At 52.0% G+C, this 20,029-nt stretch overlaps 5 protein-coding genes across 5 annotated transcripts, besides 1 other annotated feature; 1 reads left to right on the forward strand and 4 right to left on the reverse strand.

Moving 5' to 3' along the window:
* Positions 1-20,029: part of a sequence feature (contig 1.86 1..112247(-1)) that runs on past both edges of the window.
* ANIA_05077 (uncharacterized protein) lies at positions 819-7,455 on the reverse strand (the record flags this gene model as incomplete). The annotated part of the gene is made up of 8 exons (XM_657589.1): positions 819-2,021; positions 2,307-2,628; positions 3,235-3,355; positions 3,406-4,195; positions 4,332-4,356; positions 4,403-4,473; positions 4,529-5,045; positions 5,156-7,455. The coding sequence occupies 8 exons, from the start codon at positions 7,453-7,455 to the stop codon at positions 819-821; spliced, it is 5,349 nt and encodes a 1,782-aa protein (XP_662681.1).
* ANIA_05076 (uncharacterized protein) lies at positions 8,148-10,299 on the forward strand (the record flags this gene model as incomplete). Its single annotated transcript, XM_657588.1, has 6 exons — positions 8,148-8,317; positions 8,377-8,484; positions 8,532-8,651; positions 8,697-8,930; positions 8,980-9,061; positions 9,115-10,299. The coding sequence occupies 6 exons, from the start codon at positions 8,148-8,150 to the stop codon at positions 10,297-10,299; spliced, it is 1,899 nt and encodes a 632-aa protein (XP_662680.1).
* Positions 10,515-14,507, reverse strand: ANIA_05075 (uncharacterized protein; the record flags this gene model as incomplete). Its single annotated transcript, XM_657587.1, has 9 exons — positions 10,515-12,040; positions 12,485-12,555; positions 12,736-12,759; positions 13,023-13,075; positions 13,236-13,443; positions 13,746-13,822; positions 13,877-13,910; positions 14,014-14,118; positions 14,224-14,507. The coding sequence occupies 9 exons, from the start codon at positions 14,505-14,507 to the stop codon at positions 10,515-10,517; spliced, it is 2,382 nt and encodes a 793-aa protein (XP_662679.1).
* On the reverse strand, positions 17,293-18,120 carry ANIA_05074 (ankyrin repeat domain-containing protein; the record flags this gene model as incomplete). Its single annotated transcript, XM_657586.1, has 1 exon — positions 17,293-18,120. The coding sequence occupies one exon, from the start codon at positions 18,118-18,120 to the stop codon at positions 17,293-17,295; it is 828 nt and encodes a 275-aa protein (XP_662678.1).
* ANIA_05073 (uncharacterized protein) lies at positions 18,927-19,879 on the reverse strand (the record flags this gene model as incomplete). The annotated part of the gene is made up of 4 exons (XM_657585.1): positions 18,927-19,111; positions 19,228-19,600; positions 19,666-19,764; positions 19,814-19,879. 4 exons carry the CDS (start codon positions 19,877-19,879, stop codon positions 18,927-18,929), a joined length of 723 nt encoding a protein of 240 aa, XP_662677.1.

A 20,029-nucleotide genomic window follows, 5' to 3' on the forward strand; every position in this document is an offset into this window, starting at 1 on the left:
AAGTGAACCCTCTTGCGATGTGATAATTCAGTCGCATGCAACCTCTCTAGAGGCCTTGAACTCCTCCCGAGAAGACAACTGCGAGACCTCTCGCGAGCAAGCAGCTATTTTCCACGCAGTCTCTCAAGAATCAATGGTCGCCCCACAAGAATATGCTCGCGTAACTTCTTTCGACTCACTAACACGCTCTCTTGAACCCTCCCACGACGCCTCAACAGACGATGAAAACACCTCTTGCGCTCATTCAATCACGGTAGCAATGGCGATTGATACAATCCATCGGTTCAGCCAGGAGCTTTACGAACCCCCCCCAGCATATTTATGCAGAGATAGTACGATCGGTTCAGGAGGACCTTCAGATTCAATGGTCCGATGACAGATCGTGGAGGGATATCATTGAGAAGTCTTTTTTCAAGGCTCATAGATACGTAATCTTCAACCTTCTTGAGTACATTGGGGCCTCGGAATGGTTTGATAAGCAGGTATCAATCGCCCAAGAGTCCTTCCTCACAAAGAAGCATCAGCCGATCAAAAATAGTACTGCTGCTGGCAAGGTCCTGGATAACATCTGGGAGCGATGCAACCCACGTCTGAATAATATCTCAGGCAAGTTACAAAAAGCTCAGCGGCAGCGTATATGGCTCCAACTTCCAGGGGAAGGGAGCTGCGTAGCAGACTTGCTAAGCGTCTCGGCCTTGGAATTCTTTTTAGTCCAAGAATTTGGTAGGTACACTGTCTTTACCATTTTATCAGACTGCTAATGAACAACAGGGACCTCCTCAAACTGCCTATCGATAAACGATTGTTTTTGAAAAGCATCAACTCGCTTTCTTGCTGAGAGTCGAACACCAGTAAACCTGTATCGCGCCCTGACTTCTCCCTGGGTACTGCTTCGAGAATACCCTCGTCACGTCTGACCATGATCGACCTTCGTCCTTCCTCAGCCTCACTAGGAGGTCCACCTCTTCCGCCGACCATGACATACCCTTTCTCGAGCTCTTTCGGACACTCTTGCGAACACTCCGACTTTGGTCGATCTCAGGCCGGGGCCTTGAGCGACGGCTTTCCCGTGCCTTCAATTCTTCACATGCTGTTTGTGAGGTGTCAGACATGCAGTGAGATAGTGCACCTTCAAATAGCCAGGATAGAAATTGCAAACGGTCATTTAGTGGTAGAGACGTGAACTGAGACCGAAGGGCAGCAAAGGAATCTTCCCTGGGTGCTGACGTGGAGCGAACTCGAGGCGACTTGCGAATTCCGCCGTCTGATTTTCGTGTTTTTCGCTTAATATGGTGCTTCCCATGGCTATCAGGAGAAGATTGGTCTGGTCCGGTGCCGGGCGAGGGAGGGTTCATTTGTTGGCAGCCATAACGACTTCCCTGAATACCGCCATTATCACTACCATCCCTTTCGCCAGGCACTTCAAAACGGCTAGTTGGACTGCCGAGAATGGCCGGAGGTTCAGGATACAGGCAGGTTGTCTCCGGATTTGTTATGCCGTCTGCTGGGGGGGCATGTAGCTGGAGGTCGTCACTCTCCCATGGCCCGAGATTGGCAAGAATTACCGGATCAATGGGGATGTTGTCTTGGGGCGAGTCTGGCATCCTGAAGAAGTCCTCTAGACTATCGGTCGAGCTAGATGTACTCGGGGACGGGACATTACGCGCTGCGTCATCTTCCTGGAATCCAGGCGGCTTGGTAGGGGTTCTAGTCTCGTCCTGAGGATAGCAGGGGCGGATCAGATCCGGAGCAGGAACATGGGGTACAGAACTCTGTCGAGACGCGGTACTACGCCCGAATGTCTCTGACTCCAGCTGGGTGTTGGCACTGACATGCACGCAGACTTCGGCCGGTGGTCGCGCCGGAAGGTGATGTTTGGGAGGCGGCAAAGTGCCTGGAAGTAGAACATGACAGGGCTCAGGGTTAGGAGGATATGAAGTTTGTGGGGAGCACGCATTGAGTGTTCTGTGTGGTGGACACGGTTTCGCGGGAAGGGGGGTCCATGGCTTGAAATTATTTATCTGAAATGCAGGAAGCATATTATGGGAATCGGGGTAGTTTTGGAGGTATAACACGGCGGCAGAGATGCGATTTGAAGGACGAGAGAAAGAACGGAATTGGAGGAGGAAGGGCAGGCTGTGGAAGAATCAACGTGAGATGCCCGAAAGTCTCGTGGGCCCCAATCGTCCCCTTATATCTCCCCCTGGGTCCGTTACTGTCCAGCATCGGCAGAAGCGGCAAGGCAAAATCCCCTTGCCCGCAAGATCATGATCGGTCCGCTGACGCGCCTAAGCTCACCTGCGTACGCTGGGCTGAAACCAAGATCTGGTGCCCGGCCCCAATCGCATCTCTTCACTGCAATTCCAAGCGTCGCATGCCCAAGACACGGAAATGAAACGGATGCGGCAATTTTGCCATTGGTTGGTGGAACAAGGCAAGGATATGTGATCAGATCCCAGTGGGGTCCGGAATATGGCCGTGGAGGGGGGAAATGTGACCCTGTTCACCCGAGCGGCACCGGCAGGCTGCGGGACAGGGGTGGTAGCTGGACGATCAAGAAACTGCCCTCCCCATGTCGGATCTCGGAAGCCCATGGCAAGCAGTGAGCCAGGTTCCTCATATTGAAGACTGCATCGAGGTAGAAGGAAATTCGAAAACGGCGCGAGGGAAAGATAAAACGGGCTGACATGCAGTGTCGGCCAGAAGACTCCAAGGTTGCTGAACGCCGCGCGAAAGGCCCCCAAGTCACAAGAGTCAGTGACTGGACAGAATAAAAGAAGGTGGATGGGCTCATCAACCAATCGAAGTAATGGTCACAAGGACTTCACGTCTCAATCGTCCAAATAACCCGTCCTCGACGCCGTAGTTGAAGGGGGCGAAGCGAGGAAGGTGGAGATGGCGCCGTGCTGGAAAAGGAGCGTGTCCGGATAACGCGGCATCTTGAGAAAAAAAAAGGGGGGGGCAGTGCACTGGGCGCCGTGGGACGGGAAGAGGGAAAGGGAAAAGTGGAAGAGAAGAGTGCGTGGTCGTTCGAGGGAGGGAGGCCGGGCTTATATAGATGCAACGGCAGCGTTGGGGCGGCAGGCGCAGGCACGTAAAAGCGGCAAGACTCCACGCCATTCTCGAAACGGCCGGAGCTATACCCCAAAGGGCAGTGGGATGCCCGCCGGCGGCAGGCGGTGGCGGGCGGCAGGCCGACGGTGCAATGGCGGCCGTTTCCGGCGCCCCGCTAACCGTGTCACCGTATACTTGGAGCTCGCGCTGGCTGGGGCTGGTCTCTGGTTCTTGATCTTGCCCTCATTGAGCCATAGGTCGAAGAAGTCGCCAATGAGCTGGCCCTCAAACACATGCTCGGCTGAAATAATTGTCAGCTTCTTATATAGCCACAAGGGAAGGAATTCATACTCTGGTAATTCGCTCTTATCTGGGCTGGGTTGCCATTGTTAAAGACCCATCTAGTGTCGTGCCTGGTCTGGCCTGATACAGCCCAGCTGGAGCAGCTGTCAGATACATTGCCCCAGTAGCGAGAGATAGAATCCCACGCGCCATTTTCGATCCCCTCCCAGCCGTAGCTATGAACGCTGGGAAATGCGGGATACCGCCAGTCGCGGCCCAGCCCAAAACTGCCCCCGCAGGCCATCACCTTCTTGGAGGTGCGGGTCGCCTTGCCATCGACTCGAGGTTCTAGAACATGCAGGTCTTTCTTTTCTAGGTCATCTTTCTCCTCTTTCTCCTCTTCCTCTTTTTTCTCTTCTTGCTCCTCCCCTATGGTCTCTATCGTATCTCGCCGTCGGTTCGATACATGTTGTATTGGCCCAGGGTAGATTCCATCGGGCCTGTCGCAACTTATACAGTTTGGAATATCCCAGAAACCATATTTTATATCCATATTGATGCAGCCACAACACGGGGTATGGGACGGGTCGGAAAGGGTCTCGCACGTGTGGCAGGCACCAGGCCTGCATGGGAAGACTGCATTTTGTCCCTGGAGGATCTCGGTCGGGGGTCGCCAATTCCAGTAATCTATGGGGCTTACAGGCCGGTTCCCATTGTATCCCCAGCCGGGCATGTCCATAATGACTGTCTGGCGAGGGGAAAGGTCCTGACTCCGCGACGCTTCCTCTGCCAAGGTTACGTTGCTGTCGGGTTGCTCCTCGGAATTGAGATAACAGACGCTACCGCGCGCGGGAGATTGCTATTTGGCTATATGTTAGTATTCATGGCTAAGGGGCACAGGAAGAAATACCGCATCGTATACTAGTTCAATGTCGGTCTCGTTCTCCCCCCAGAGCAAGCCCTGACTGTGGACGCCTTAGTACCTATACACGCACGACGATCGCAGCAAAGTTAGGAAGCCTACATATTTTTCGCTCCTTGATAAACGTTTGTTACAACGTCGTACTCGGTGCACGACTCATCATAGCTTGTGGGGTAGAATGAAAATTGGGTCTGCGTGTTGTACACCAACGACAACTAGCCAAGTCAATATATCGATTATCCGCTGAAGGGTGCGATGGTGTTTACTCACATCTAGCGGTTCTGGCCTCCAATCCCAAAACGAGGTGCTCACTTTCAACCCGAACTTGATGAATGTCCCCAGGGCAATCTTGCCACCGAGCCCGGGACTGCCGTACAGTACATCACTATCGGAGATAGAGATATTGTTCAAACTCCGAGAATCAAAGTTGTCCCCGGCGTTCGACTCGTCGCTCGGGAAGATGACCGGGGAATCCCCCATGTTTCCCAGGTCGGTGACCACACGCGCGGTGAGGCGTCCGTCGAACGGAGCAGCACTCTGGCCAAAGTCGTTGTCGTCTGTGTCATTAAATGTGGCCATCTGATACGTGAGCTGGACGTAAGGGTCAAACGAGGCAGTGTTGGCCCTCCTCCCCGCGGTAATGGTTTTGCCCGTCAATTTGATCTCTGTTTCGTCGCTGATGGCAGGGTTGCCCTTGCCTGCCGACGATATATCGACCGTTCCAATACCTCCAATACCGTACGTGATATCCATCGTGCCGGTGAGTTTCAGGAACCCAGATGCTTGTCTGACGATGAAGCCATCATTGCGATTGTTCATCGTCCCGATCATCGAGAACCCGTAGTAGAGATTGCATCAATGTGTCCGTCAACATAGGCACCAAAGCCTTCGCCGAACCGAAGGTTAGTACCGTGCGGACAGTCTTCCTCCGCCTGCCAGAACAGCGGCGCGTCAATCACCTCGTGAATCCTCGTGGCAAGCTCGGAAGAGTAGGCGAACTCCGTGCTCTCGTATTGGCTCCTCCAATGAGAGTGTCGAGGGCCAAAGAATCTCTTCTCAAGATTGTCCGTTTGGATCCCAGGCGAGTCGACAATCGAATCCCAGTATCCCGGCAGATTCGAGTAGTCTAGACGAACGCTGGTGTTGTTGGTGTCACGCCGCATAAGACCAATGTTGAAGTCAAAAGAAAACTCAAAGACTTGAGAGGTTGGACTTCGTTTGGCAATGTGTTCTGGTACGTACTGGTCCTTTGACAGGTCTAGCGACAGTGCCCTGGCAAATGTATTCGGAGCGCAGTCTTCAGGCATTTCGACGAGCGTCCCCTCCACGCCTCGCTCCATCACCCGGAAGCAGCCCGCCAGATCATCGCTGAGACAAATTACCCTTGCTGTGTGGATCTCGTCCTTCGAGTCATTCTCGTTCACGCTTGCGGGACAGTCTATGAAGACAAACGGGTCTGGGAGGCCATCTCGCTTGCGCAGTTGCGTCACGGCATACGAGTCTCCAGTAACGAGCAAAAAGCCAAAGGATGCGTCGCTGGGATCCGTCATATCTCCGGCGACGGTGCTCAGACCCCAGGTTAGTACGGTGTCGTCGGGCGGCAGGTACTCCGTCGGGAAAAGATTTTCTAGGTCCACCAGAGTAAATAGACCGTCCACGTTGTTGAGGGAGTCTGGGTCGACAATGGATCGTAGTGCAGTGAGGTAGCTGTCGTCGAGGTCGATAGCCCAGATCATCAGGCCGGAGAGACCAATTCTCTTCGCGTAGTCAATCTTTGCCGCGAAGGTGGTTGCATCATCGTAGGAGACCCAGCTATTGTCCGCATAGACAAGATACTGGACAGCCGCCTCCTCGTCCAAGTGTGCCGTTGCGCCGGAATTCTCCAAGAGCTCCATAATCTCCATGTAGGACAGGATACCGGGCGTCGCTGTGCACCGACCCCCTGCTCCAGGGCCATCAAATGGACAGCCCGGCTTCCAGCAGGAGCCCGATGATAGCTGGAAGGTTCGTCCATAGAAGCCAATGCCTAGCACTATGGACGATGGGTCCACATCCACGCGCCAAAATAGATCAAGGGCGAGGTCAATTTCCGTCAGGTTAGTGTGGGCGAGGATTTGATTGCCGATGGGGTTTTCGCTGTCCCAAGTGCCGTGCAGGTCATACGACATGAGATTCACCCAGTCCACGTACTCCATCATGGCTTTGAGGTCGAAGTGGCGAAGATACCAGTATGACGTTGGTGCAGTAAAAGTGACAAGGTAGTTCCGTCCACTTGCAGTGATGGCCTCCTGCAGCTCCTTGAGCAGAAGAGTGTAATTCTCTCCATCGACCATCGAGTCCGAACCACCACGATCATCGGCGCCAGGGTACTCCCAGTCGAAGTCAACCCCATCGTAGCCGTACTCGGACATGAACCCAAGCAGGTTCTGAATAAAAGTGGCTCGGTTCGCTGCGGTGGACGCTAGTGTAGGGAATATGGCCTGCCACGGACCGGGGTCGCTGAACGTCCAGCCGCCTAGGGCGATCATGATTTTGAGACTTGGATTGCGTGACTTGAGGTTGCCGACCTGTTTGTACACATCGGCGGACAGACCGTCCATGTTTGTGATTTGGAAAGCACTGTTAATGTAACCGAATGCGATGTTGAGATGCGTAAGCAGATTGACAGGGATCTCGCCAGCAGACATTGTCCCACAGCTGCGCTGAGTACTCCAGCCCTCCCAGTATCCAATCACCCTCTGCTGGGGGTTGGTAGTCTGGGGAGAGGGCTTGGGCTGATCGCAGTTTGACTGGCAGCCGTCGCCGCAGAAGTCCGCCGTGGTGCCGCAGAAGCCGTACTGCGAGCAACAGACATTGAGCGGGCAGCCAGCGTTGGGAGTTGCTGCGAACTCGCCGCACTCGGCTGTTGCATCGCAGTTTGACTGGCAGCCATCACCGCAGTACGTAGGGCCATAGCCACACCAGCCGCTTTCACCACAGCAGGCTCCGTTAGAGCAGGGAGAGTCGGGACCGCAAGTGTAGTCTCCTCCCTGGCTGTCGACAGCAGCGACCTTGGCGCTGAGGACATTGGCTCTCTCGTCGAGAGCGGGAGGGTGGCTTCTCTGGGCATGTTTGTGGTGCACCCCGTGCCTTCCCGATGCAGCAATCAGCGCGGGGAAGAACAAAAGACCAACAATACCTTGTTTCAACAACAACATTATTAAGAATATGGGCAATCATGCCCATGAGGGAGGAAAATAAAAGAATGAACTCGTTACTCCAACCTGAAACAGAATCTGTTGACTCGACCTTTTATAACAATGCCGGCCAGCGACAACCGAGGCCAGCATGCCTGTTCGGATGGATAAAGGCGCTCACCTCTGTGCGAGAACGATACACTGGTCGCTTGGCACTTTGAAGACAATAAACTCCTGGCTCGCACTCGGATGTAACCACATGGGCCCACGTTTTGGGGCTAATGCACAGTGCCTGGGACAAAAGCAGCCTACTGCAACCCTATCACCCAATAGCTGCAGGAACAGAACCAGGGATCAGACCACAGGGCCCACACCCTGAAACAGACCCTGGTGATCTGGGCGGTTGCCGAGAAAGCCTAGTCTTCTTGGCAGTGCCGGCCACAGCGGACTATACCGCTAATGGAAGGAGTCCAACACGCTTCCTATCGAACTACACTGCAGCTAGCATCCTAGCACTGGTACTGTCCAGAGCGACTTCGGAAATTACCCATGGTTTGTGCTGCGGATGACTCGGATGACCGTGCTCGTGGTCGCATTTCGCATCTTCGCTGGACCGAGGAATTGAGAATTAATATGCCGACTGTCTCTTTATTCCACCATAAATGCCCTTCACCCCACTACCGGGATTTTACCATTTCCATTTGACCATCACCATGAAGAGGACACTCCTGCTCGCCGCAGCCTATCTGCTCCGGTCTGCAAATGCGGACTGTGCTGTATACACCGTCCAAGCCGGGGATACCTGCGTCAGCATTGGCCGGTCAACTAATGCAACGTATGCGCAGCTTCTGGCTTGGAACTCGGAAATCAACATTCAATGCTCGTATGTTCCCGTGTCGTCTAGCAATAATGATTCTGGCCTAGCTTATATTTGTTCTCTAGGAACCTCGGGAGTCTCACCGGTTCGGAGCTGTGCGTGAGCAATCCCTTGGGCAATTATGGAATTCCTACGAATACCTTGGGCAGTCCCGAGATTGTAACCACAGTGGTGTATGTTCTCATGCACACGGTCGGTACTATATACTTAATATCTGTAGGCCCGCCCCGTCGCCAACCCCAGACGACACAAACTCGAACTGTGGCGAGTACTATCTTGTAGTGACAGGCGACGACTGCGGGACTGTGACCACCCAATTCCAAATCACATTAGACGATTTGTAAGTCCTCGTATTAAGCAAGAACACAGGAAGCTGACCGTCCAGCCTCTTCCTCAACCCACAAGTATGGGACAACTGTACCAACCTCATGAGAGACTACTATTACTGCGTACGCCCAGTGGGATACATTACGACGTACCCTGGATACGGCGGGTCAGCGACGACAGAACCATTCGTGCAGACTCCCTCGACTCCGGTCCCGGAGAACCCGCTCGCAAACTATTCTTCCTCGCAGCCAGTGATCCCAATCGCAAATAAGACGCGGCTTGACTGCTACCAGTGAGGATCCCCGCTTTGGGAAGGCTCTAACTCACTGACCTCACCGCAGCTACATCACATTCGACAATATTACCGAAAATGAGGCCGCCAACTGCTGGAACCTCGCTGGAATAGTCGGAGTATCTCCCGAGGTCAACCTCACTCTATTCCACAATACAAAAGCGCGAACTAACAGAGACACCAGGAACTCATCCTCTGGAACCCCTCCCTAGCAGAAAACAGCACAAGTATCGAGCCACCCGCCACGATAACAACCAGCAGCGTCACCCGAACGATAACCAGCAACCCCTACGCGTACCCCTGCACATTGTCCGAAAGCACCTCCTACTGCGTCGCCGTCGCCTCCCCAACAACAAGCGATGGCCAAGCGTCAGCCATCGCAACGCCAGTCCCACGCGCCGCAGGCGAAATCGCAAACTGCACCCAGTGGTTCCATGTCGAATCTGTCCGTGATACCTGCGAGAGTATCCTCAACACGTACTGGCTTGCTTTTGAGGAGTTCTATGCGATGAACCCGTCTGTTAAGGAGGACTGCAGCGGGCTTGTGTTGGGGACATATTATTGCGTCTCAACGTATCCGGATGGTGTTCCGCCGGGTCAACCGGACTGGACGGGACCGACGTTTCCACTGCCTGATGAGACAGCGACAGCAACAAGTACAACGACGTCGACATCTGGTGTGTCTACGCCGTCCCCTGTCCAAACGGGGATTATCGAAACGTGCAACGAGTTCTACAAGGTTGTTACAGGCGATACATGCTATGATATCGCAGTAGAGAACGATGTCGCGCTGTCGGATTTTTACGATTGGAATCCGGCTGTCAAGACGGATTGTACGGGGCTACAGGCTGATGTGTATGTATGCGTTGGGGTGCAGGCTCCCAGTAGCACCACCACTACAACAATACCGACATCTGATGTCTCTACCCCTACACCTATCCAATCCGGGATGGTCACTACCTGCAGCGAGTTCTACTTCGTTGCCAGCGGCAACAGCTGTTACGACATTGCAGTCGACAACGGTATCGAACTAGCATCCTTCTACGACTGGAATCCCGCTGTGCAAACTGACTGTTCGGGTCTCCAAGCAAATGTATACGTCTGTGTGGGCGTTTCAGGGGGCACACCTACCGCAACAACAAGTATAGCGACAATGTCGACAACGGCGATTTCAACACCCACACCAACGCAAGCAGGTATGGTAGACAACTGCGGGGAGTTTTACCTCGTCCAGGCGGGAGACGGGTGCTGGAATCTGGCAAATGAACAGGGGATTGCGCTGGGGGCCTTTTACGTGTGGAATCCGGCTGTGAAAGATGATTGTTCTGGGTTGCAGGCGGATGTCTATGTTTGTGTTGGTCTTGCATAGTTTCTTTTTTTTTAAATATGGGAAAAGTAGAGAAGATAACCTCTTGCAATATGTAGAGTATAATCGATCTTAAAAACATACACCAGAATTGCAGGAGAATTCTCAATCCCGTTACGAGAAAGTGCAAAACACGACTAGGTATCTAAGTACCGAGTACTCTCGATATCCGCCCCATCTCCACCCAATCCCCGTCCCTCCCCAATCTACCAGAGGGATTAATATCCCCGATTCCTCCACTCAACCCCATCCATAAACGCATCCCTCACAACCCCAACCTCACCCACCGCATCACCCCCGTTATAAAACGGATTCGGCCCATCCCCGTAAAGAAACTGACTAACCTCGCCATCAAGCCAGATCGCATGCCCGATCTGGATATACATGGTAGGCTTCGCCACAGAAACAACTGGACGGATGGTAGGGTCGCGGCTGCGCCAGTCGAGTTGATCACGCATATCCTCAAGGAGTTCGCGGTATGAGCCACCATGGTCAACGAAGTAGAGGAAGCCAATGTGGACGAAGCGGAGGGTGGGCGGGAGGGAGGAAAGGATGGCGATAATGTCATTTTTATCAACGAGGAAGTTTGAAAGGCTGAAGTAGCGGAGCGAGTGCCATTTTTCCGTGGGGAGGATTGTGCGTAGGGAAACGAGTTGTGCGCGACCACCGCCGGTTTCTGGAACAGTGGTATCGGATGCTGGGTCCTCCTCGACGTCTGTGGATAGGGCGATGTGTTTGAGGTCGTGGGCTTCGGCAAGGGCGCGGCGGAGGTAGCCGTTGCGGAAACAGGGCCAACCTGTCCACTCCTGGCCGCGGACTGAAAGGGATAGGTCAAGGCGGGTGAAGCCAGGTCGGCGGAGGATCGTCACTAAATCGTCGTATTCGGGATTTGGCTCTTCGAAAACACGGCAGTTTAGGCCTGTGTCAAGGGCGTGGGCGTCTATTATCAGTTCTGAGACTTGATGCTTTGTATACGAAGCCAGGGCACGCGTTATGATGCCAAACCCGCGATAGTCCTTTTTGGTAGCTTCGTCCTCCCACGGCTGCGCTCTGGGCCTGTACGTCCCGCTACTGGAGACGCTGGGCCAACCGCGTGGGATGGGGTAATTAAACCCCCTGGGGAACGCGCGAATCATAGGCGTCTCGTACAACGGAGTGAAAATCCATCCATGCGCCGCAGGCGTAACAGTAACCCTCTTGAGCGCCGGAAACCGGCGAAGTCCATATTCCAGCGCCTGAGCGTCCTTGTTAAAGACAATAACCTCCTCCTGCTGTTGCAGTAGATTCTGGTAATACTGCCAGCAAATCCACAGAGGCAGCTCAGTGGCTGCTTGCTCCTCTGCAACAACGATCTGTTTGGGCATTTTGCCCCTGTCCAGATGTGCGAACTTGCGCATCTGTAGATCCTCCCTATTCTTTTTACATGCGTCGACGAACCATTGAAGACATCCGCTCTCCTTATCTATCCGGAGATCCTCGCGGGAATCGGCAATGTGGAACTCTCCGTATGGGACTTGGAGAAACCGGGCATCGTCCCAGATTATCTCCTTGATTCCGTGGCGGAATGTTTCGCTATCGGCGATGGCGCGAAAGACGGCGATGTTGAGCGGGTTTGCGGAGAGGAAGACGCGGTCTAGACGGAGGCGGACGGTGTTGCAGAGGGTTCTGCATGTGAGACGCAGGGTCTTGATGCCACTGTTTGGTAGGTAGCCGGCGATAATTGCAATTATCTCCGTTGGGAGGGCTGCGAGGCTGCGAGCCATTTTACATTTCAATCTTGGCGTGTGATGTCAAGAAAGGGAAGCAAGTGGCTTGATTGACGCGCAGTAAGACTATGATGACTTTGGTGGGCTTTACTAATCGAGTTGCACTGCTTAGTTAGGCATCGCTGCCCTGGTAAGCGGGCCGCTTCAGCGGGATGTGGGGTACCATGAGAAGGTCACCCCAGCGTGATCGGCTCTCGATTGTCAGACCGGACATGGTATGAGCACTTGCCGATTACAAGTGGCACTCCTTTACCTGGAGCATGCACGTATGAGTAGGCTCGCAGCCAATATCATCATCCAGAGTCCTCTTCAAAAGAGCCCACCCTAAGCCTTGACTGGCCCAGGCAGAGTGAAATTCTCCCCAGCGAGGGGCCAACCTCAGTGAGTGATCTGGTTAAGGGCACAAATATTCTCTGGCTAACCATTCATCCTGACCCTCGTAAGCTTCGCCCTACAAACGTCACCTTCCTTGTACGGAGGAGGCAGCGTGAACCTAAAATGAAACAGGCAGATACAGACTACATAGGAAACAAGGATAAAAACGAACATAAATATCGCAAGGACGGCAGTAAGGGAAGAAATTGGACAACTTTAAAGCGGTAACATGTTGAACCCGTGATTTTGTTTGACCTCATGGCTATTTAGTGGGCGGTTGAGACTTAGATTGACATACCTTGATATTTGGGAGTCTAAGTTCCTACCCAACCAAGTCTATCGTACACATAGTTGTTACAAATTCCTTGTGACTTTCCTGTAGTTATCTGAACCGATAGCGAAACAACACAAGCTTTCATGATTTGAGCCTAGGTGAACTTTTGTCTCTCGGCTGCCTGCTAGATTCCTGTTTCAATTAAACTTGGGGGTTTTTTATGCTGCAGTTGTGAGGTGTCGCGAAGAAAAGAAGGCCCATTCTTGACACACTTAGCGATTTACTACATTCGCTGACCATCAAGGACTCACGTGGCAGATTTGATTTCAGCATAATGACCATTTTGAGACGCGTTCACCAAGGCCTGCGTGGGTCAATAATTATCATCATGACTTTCCTTTCCGTTTGATGTACCTGTTTAACCAGAATACCTCCCAGACCTTGACCCAGAAATATAATCAGCATGTGCCGATCCTGTAGCTGTCAGTTGTGGCGTCAGTTGAGGAAGCTCAAACATCACTCACAGCCTTTGGCCGGACAGTGCTGATGTGGTTCAATAGGCCATCCGCCTCCCCAGAGACGCGCCCGAAACCAGTGCTGAAAGTGTCAACTGAGTCATACTCGTACGAAAATAACCGCACCATCAAGCCTTGTTGCTGAAAGAAGGCATTTGACCAGACTTCTCCCAGCCTGTTTGACGGTTCGGCCACGAAGAAACCGAGCATCGTCCAGCTGCATCCACAAAATCAAGACCATGGACCGCGATAATACTTGATAAAGTTAGCAGATATTATTGGGAATTGTGGCTTTCCGGTATAATACTCTATCTTGCTTTGACCGCCCTGTTCCACACCGGGCGCAGGATAAACTTGACAAAGAGACTAACAGTGAGGTCAGCCAGAGGTTATTAGCAAGGCAAAATAGCTCCTTGTGACACACCATAATTATCTCTGAAGAGCAAGCGCGAAGTGACAAGTTACTTGGGAGTGAGATGAAATAAGGAAAGAACCCCCAGCAAGAAGTATGACTCGTACTGTATGGCAGCCCCAGTATAGAACATCATAGGCCCCGCGGTTGCGTTGCCCAGTACACTGTGATAGGTGACTTTGGTCTGTAATCTTATTTCAACATCCTACTTGTGACTTGTAATTTTCCTATTATTAACCTCGAGCATGACCGTTAACACAGGGGCGCCAGAACTGTGTGAAAAGAAAATATATTTATAAGCGATAATAAATCACTATGCAAATAAAAAGGATTCAGAAAACAAGCATAATACTAAGGAAGAATGATACCACTTACACTCTGGCAGACAGCTCAATCAAAGCAGGTCTCGGCCGGTTCTGATTCTGGTTCTGGTTCTGTGGTTGCCAGTAAGGGGAGAGGGTAGTAAACTGGAAGCGAGGGCTAGCAGGCAGGGTAATCTTCGGCCCTGGAGGCATGATCTAGTCCTGGCCTTGGTGATCTTGCTTTGTCCCCCAGGTCCACTGTGTGATTTCACACCCGGCCTACAGTATCTTGTACTGACTGCCAACATCCAGCAGTGGTCCATACCTATCCAGGAGGGTACTGTACAGCGTAGTTTTGGCTGCCAGCCAGAGCTCAATCAGGTCCATGCTGTGTACAGGAAACAGGCCGGGAAAATCAGGTTCATAGCAAGGTGCTGGACCCTGCAGCTCAGCAACCAGTGCTTCCTTCATCTCCCTACTATTAGCAGAACAGAGACATAGGATAAGATCTGAAGGGCTCCACTTGAAGAGGCAGGGCTTATCCAAGCCGTCTTCCTCGCGTTTCATTATGAGTGTAATCGTGTTGATCAGCCAGTTAGCAATTCGTGCAGACAATTTCTTCCATCCAGTCAAGGAGAGTATTAGGCAGGGTATTGTTTCCAACACCGCCAGCTTTTGCTGCTGAGGCAGGGCAGAGTCTATCCTGATAGTTGCTGCAGAATCTGCATTGAAGTGTGGGGAGGTTATAGGAGATACTGTTGGTCCTGTGTTTTTGTTATACAAGAAAAAGCAAAGGAAGCAGGGGTGTTAAGGGATCGCGAAAAGCTCCAGTATTTGGGCTAGACAAGGCAGACTTGGCACTTGCCTGTGTTGGCTTCGAAGCGGGGCCTCTAGTCTTGACACTAACCAACGTTAACCATCGGGCAAAGTGGAGTGGTATATCAGCAACTTGCATCCACTAACGGTTTGTTGGTTCAGACCCATGCATTTGCCGGCTTTGACGCTGGTTCAAAACTAACCAGTGGCTAAGTAGAGTAACTGATTAATCCTTGTCCCATACTAAGGTATGTAACATCAACCAACTTGCTTATTATAATTGGCTCGTGAAATGCCTAGACTTTGTTAGTTCAGGCAGTATACACTTGTATTGGCCTTGTATTAGCCAGCCTAGACTATATCTTCTCCACCATACTCCATAGAAACCAAAATCTAAAAGTTAGTAGAGTACCGGGGTCACTTGCACTAAGATATATAACATATACTAACATATATTAACAACCCCTCCACCGCAATGACCCAGTCACATGTGCAGTGCGTTGTTGGTTCAGACTATATTGATCTGGCGATGTCCGACAGCTGCATGTCTCAGCCTTGACTGAGCAACTGAACCACACTATCTTTACTCTCCAGGCAACTATCTTGGTTCTTGTACCTTGCATACCATGGTTTGCGATGGCCACCGGAAATTACAATGGCATTTCCTAGGAACTAGATCGCATGGCCCCTCAGCGGGGGGAGGGAGGAGGTGTCCTTCTCTTCTTTCCCTGTAGTCTTTATCCAACGCGGCTATAGCAGGAAGGCCCTCTCGTTTGGCAAACATGACACAGTGATGGGGACATGAAGCATACATACCATCCTGATTAGGCAGAGGACAAGAAGAAGGGGGACAGACTACCATGGCAAAACGGATTATCTTCCCGGGGGACTGCTAAAGTTGAACACACGAGTCTGCAAGTGACCCGAGATGGTTATTTGGCCCTAAATGTGGTGCCCATACGCTGAGCAACCTGTTGGACATATTTTTCAATACTGTCTACAGTAACCTCTGGATGGAAGCTATCGCAGCCCCATTTTGTTCCCCTGTGTCCAGAGCAGACTTCCGCCTCAATGGGAGTAACATTAAGCCGTCAGGCGTAACACGAATCTCCCGGACGCCGTGGCCTTGAAGGGATGAGGCCGCTGATGACGGCTGACATGTGGGATTGTTTTCGAAGGCACAAATAGGGTTGCCTATTTGTCTTGAACCTAGGTAAGTCAAAATCAGACAGGTGACTTCCTGTGCAATGTTCTGGAGTCATAAATAACATAGATTTGATCAAATACTTCTTCCTCCAAGCAGCCTAGTAATAGTTAGTCGGAGGCCTCTCTCCGGTTGTCAGATTATCTGATCAACTGGTGGCCATGTAGGTATCGTCAATACCTCCAGGGCCTGATGAGAGCTTAGGTGTGTCGGGCCGAGGAAAGTTCCTTTACTCTGTGCACAAGGATCATCAGTTCCAGCTTTTCTGGGAGCGATCAACTTGGCGAAGATCTACTTCCTGTATAGTACAGGAGAAATTTATTATATACTTCTTTTAGGCTGGCGTGGTGAGTGTAAGCAGTATAAATCTTAAGTAAGCGGAGCTGAGGTCGTTGGAGGGAGGCAGTTTTGTGTTCACAGGCCCTCAAGTCCGTACCCGCCGACCATAGGGCTGCAATAGCCGCCCAGAGGAAGGGTGGCGTGGGTGCTGGCATCACATCGTTTTATCGGAAGGATGCAGCGATCAATCGGTTATATAAGGCTGGGCACAACCCGTTGAGTTTAGTAGGCTGTTCCGTTGCCCATCTCAGGCCAGACTAGTTGAGAACGGGTGTTGTGAACGGGTGTTCCCGTCTCGGCCCGCGCTGTGGGCAACCGCCCGCGCCTCCATTGTTTGTCGTGTTTGCGCGAAAGAACCTCCATAATTTCAAAAAAGGAGAAAAAGGTGTTAACTGTCGTAAAAAACTGATTTTGAGCCCACAACATGGGTAATGCTCAGAGATTAGTTGCAGCAGGCGAGAGTGAAGCAAGGTTGGTAGTCACAGCAACTACTGAACACTAATTGTGCGGAAGATAGGAGTAGACGCTCCGGCCTCAAGGTGTGATGCAGGGAGATTGGATGCGGTTCTGCGGGACTTTCGCGGCGATTTTCTAGGCACCTGCCAAGCTGAACAGACTGCTGCTTCCTACATACGAGGGTGTAATACCACGTCCCCCCCAGTCAATCTGACCCAGTTCGCCTTAGTGGGCGTGCACCCAGTCATCGAGGGCATAGAAGCAGGTACCCATCGCACAATATATACTGAAATCAGCAGAGGCAAGTTCTGACTTTCGCGTGGGTGCATCAAGCGATGATATTCAAATTGCTATGGCTTGCGCTGCGCTGCACCGAACTGCTCTGACAAAGCATCTCAACACCAGCCTTAACCCCTTCTCAACTTGTCAGCCCATGTGTTCAAAGTTGGATAGCTCTCTTCTAATACAGCGCTTTAGTCAATTCAGAGCTCTCTAAGGTTTTCCTCTGCAATACAATCAAATCTCCCCAGGCTCCAATCATTCCTTAATGTCCACATTATCCTTCATCTTCTTTTGGCGCAGAGCATCAAGGATTTCCATATGTCCCTTTTCCAGCGCAAGGTCTTCCGCAGTGCGTCCAAGCGGATCCTTAAGATAGATATCAGCCCCAGCCTCAATCAAGAAAAGCGCCATCTCCATGTATCCCTCTACCGCAGCCTGATGAAGGGGACTCCCCATATCACCATAAGCCTCAGCGCCTGGCGGGCCCTTGATCCCAACCTCGTCAATATCAGCCCCCCTTAACAGAAGATACTTGACCATCTCCAGGTCCTCATCAATCGCCGCCCTTACAATTGCATTACTCCCCTTCAGCCTTGCCCCATGCGCGAGCAGCAAATCCACCAGTTCGACGTTGCCAGTGTGAACCGCACACGCCAACGCGCTCAGATGCTCCTCGACAAGGCTGGCGTTCGGATTGGCCCCGTGCTCCAGGCAGAATCGCACCCAGTCGATCTTATTGTCGGAGGCCATTGTTCCGAGAATATCGCCGTACCAGGGGACAACAAAGTTGATGCGAACCACCTTGTGCTTAACCATCAAGCGGTACACGGCGAAGGAGTTGTGGACAACAACCGACGTCATCATTTCTCGCGTGGCCTTCTGGCCGTGTTCCAGGCAGTAGGCTGCGACCTGGTTGGCGCGACAGTCTGTGGCGGCCAGGAGCAGATCCTCGAGAGGCGGGGTGTATTCTAACTCTCCGGCTGCTTCGCGTTGTTGCTGGAGGAAAGCCTCCAGTGCCTCACGGCTGTTTTTGCGAGCGATGGCCCGTATCTCTTCGCTGATGAGGCGTTCGTTGTAGTGCATGGTGGCTGAATGGTTGAGATCGAGATTGACGGGATAAAATTTCAATGAAGGATGGAAGGTCGGTGTGTTTTACTGATCTTGAAGACAAATGAGTCACTGTTAAATGGGGGAAGTGTTGGTAGCTACCTAGCCTACCTACCTACTTATAGGTAGCGTAGCGTTGGTCTGGAAAGACTTGGCGTCGGCTGAAACAAAGACAGTTGCTCAAACAAGATGGTCCAATTGCTGGTATGGATGAGTTAGCCTAAAGGAGAATGTGGTGTTCACACGGTCCTGGGGCATGTAATAGTATGTTTTGATATTACAGAGCATGAAACTTTTTATTACCTGAGGTGGAGGAGGAGGAGAGGAGCTAAAGTAGCCCCATCTCGCGCGGATTGTTTTTTGACCCTGCAGGTTGTACCCAACCCGCACCGAGTGCATCCCTAGTAGTATATCTTTTTTACCTACTATAGATCAAGAGATTAAAACCGGCTAGGGCTAATATATAGTAAAATTTTTTTTTACTCAGTTACTTGTTAGCTGTATAGAATAAATATAACCAGTCTGTATGATATACAGAATATCTATAATCCTGCTAATAGAACCTGCATGGCGGCCTGCAAACCTGCGCGGGTCCTACTATTAGAACCCGCAGCCCGCGCGGACTGTAGCTTTCCCAACCTGCACCACACCGCTGCAGTGCGGTGCGGTGGCCCGCTGCGGGTTGCGGTGCGGGTTGACAACCCTACACGTTGGCCATCCAATAATGACAATTGTCCGTCCCTTTCCACACATCTCACATCTCACATGGGCCGCCAAGCTGTCTAGTTTTCAATCAGAGTGCCGCGGGTACCGTCGTAGCCGGTCATTTCCACCAGACTCGTAGCGTTCAGGAGGGATCCTGTTAGCCGACTCAGAGCTGAAGTGGAAGTATCCAACCGATTTTCCCAGGCAACCTGCCCATGCTCGTCCAGCCAGAGAATCTTGATCAATCCAGACTCGATATGGCCTCGCGATCCAACAGGTACAGACCCGCTTGGATTCTTAGCTGCGCTAGGCTGAAATCCCGCCACTGCTCCTCGCCCTCCTGGTACTGCGCTATCATCTCCTCATCGTCCTGCCCACTGCGGTACCGTATGCTACTGCCGCCGTCGCCCTCGCCCCAAACGCCACTGAAATCCGTGATCCCCGGCACGCGAATCAACACCTGTTGCCAGGAGTTGCTGCCATCGTCGTCAAAGTCATAACGGGCAGGGTCATCCAGGATCTTGTCCCCTGAGACCCCCCATCCAGGAACCTCGGATGTGGACTTCATCTGTTTGTATTTGTCGGCGAGACCTGGGTCATAGCATGTGCGCAGCCAGACAGTCTGCCAGCCGTCACAACTAATGAGGCTGATATTGCGCTCATGTGCGGTCTGGTGTGTGGCCAGCACGCGTTTGATCTCCTCGCTGAGTTCTGGAGGACCGTTCTCGGACTCAGCGCGTTTTTGATACGGCTAGGGGACTGACTGTCAGACTGATGGGTCAGTTGCCAATAGGCGCAAGGAGAAGAGAAACATACATAGCGCTCGGTTAGTGTCAGGCTCTCCCATTCCCAGACGAGCTGCTCCCACTGTTCCTGACCGTCTCTGGTGGCATTGTGATTGTGATCCCACCGGTCCTGCTTGCCAAATCAGCACTGAGCCGAACGGGAGATTAGAAAAACTAACTGAGACAAAGATATCAAATGGGAAGCAGCCATAGTCGGCCTCTTCTTCTAGTATTACGCCGGACATTGGGTGCAGGACGAGAAGTGGAGGGTGTTCAAATGAGGAGTGAGAGAGAAGAGGAGTAGGAGCGGGGTTGAAAGATCTGTGATATATTCTTCTCCAAGAACTTAAGCTAACACGCCCTGGTCAAAGGATTCCTTGGCAGATAGTGTCACA

This window comes from Aspergillus nidulans, chromosome III (genome assembly GCF_000011425.1).
Source record: "Aspergillus nidulans FGSC A4 chromosome III".
NCBI lineage: Eukaryota > Fungi > Ascomycota > Eurotiomycetes > Eurotiales > Aspergillaceae > Aspergillus > Aspergillus nidulans.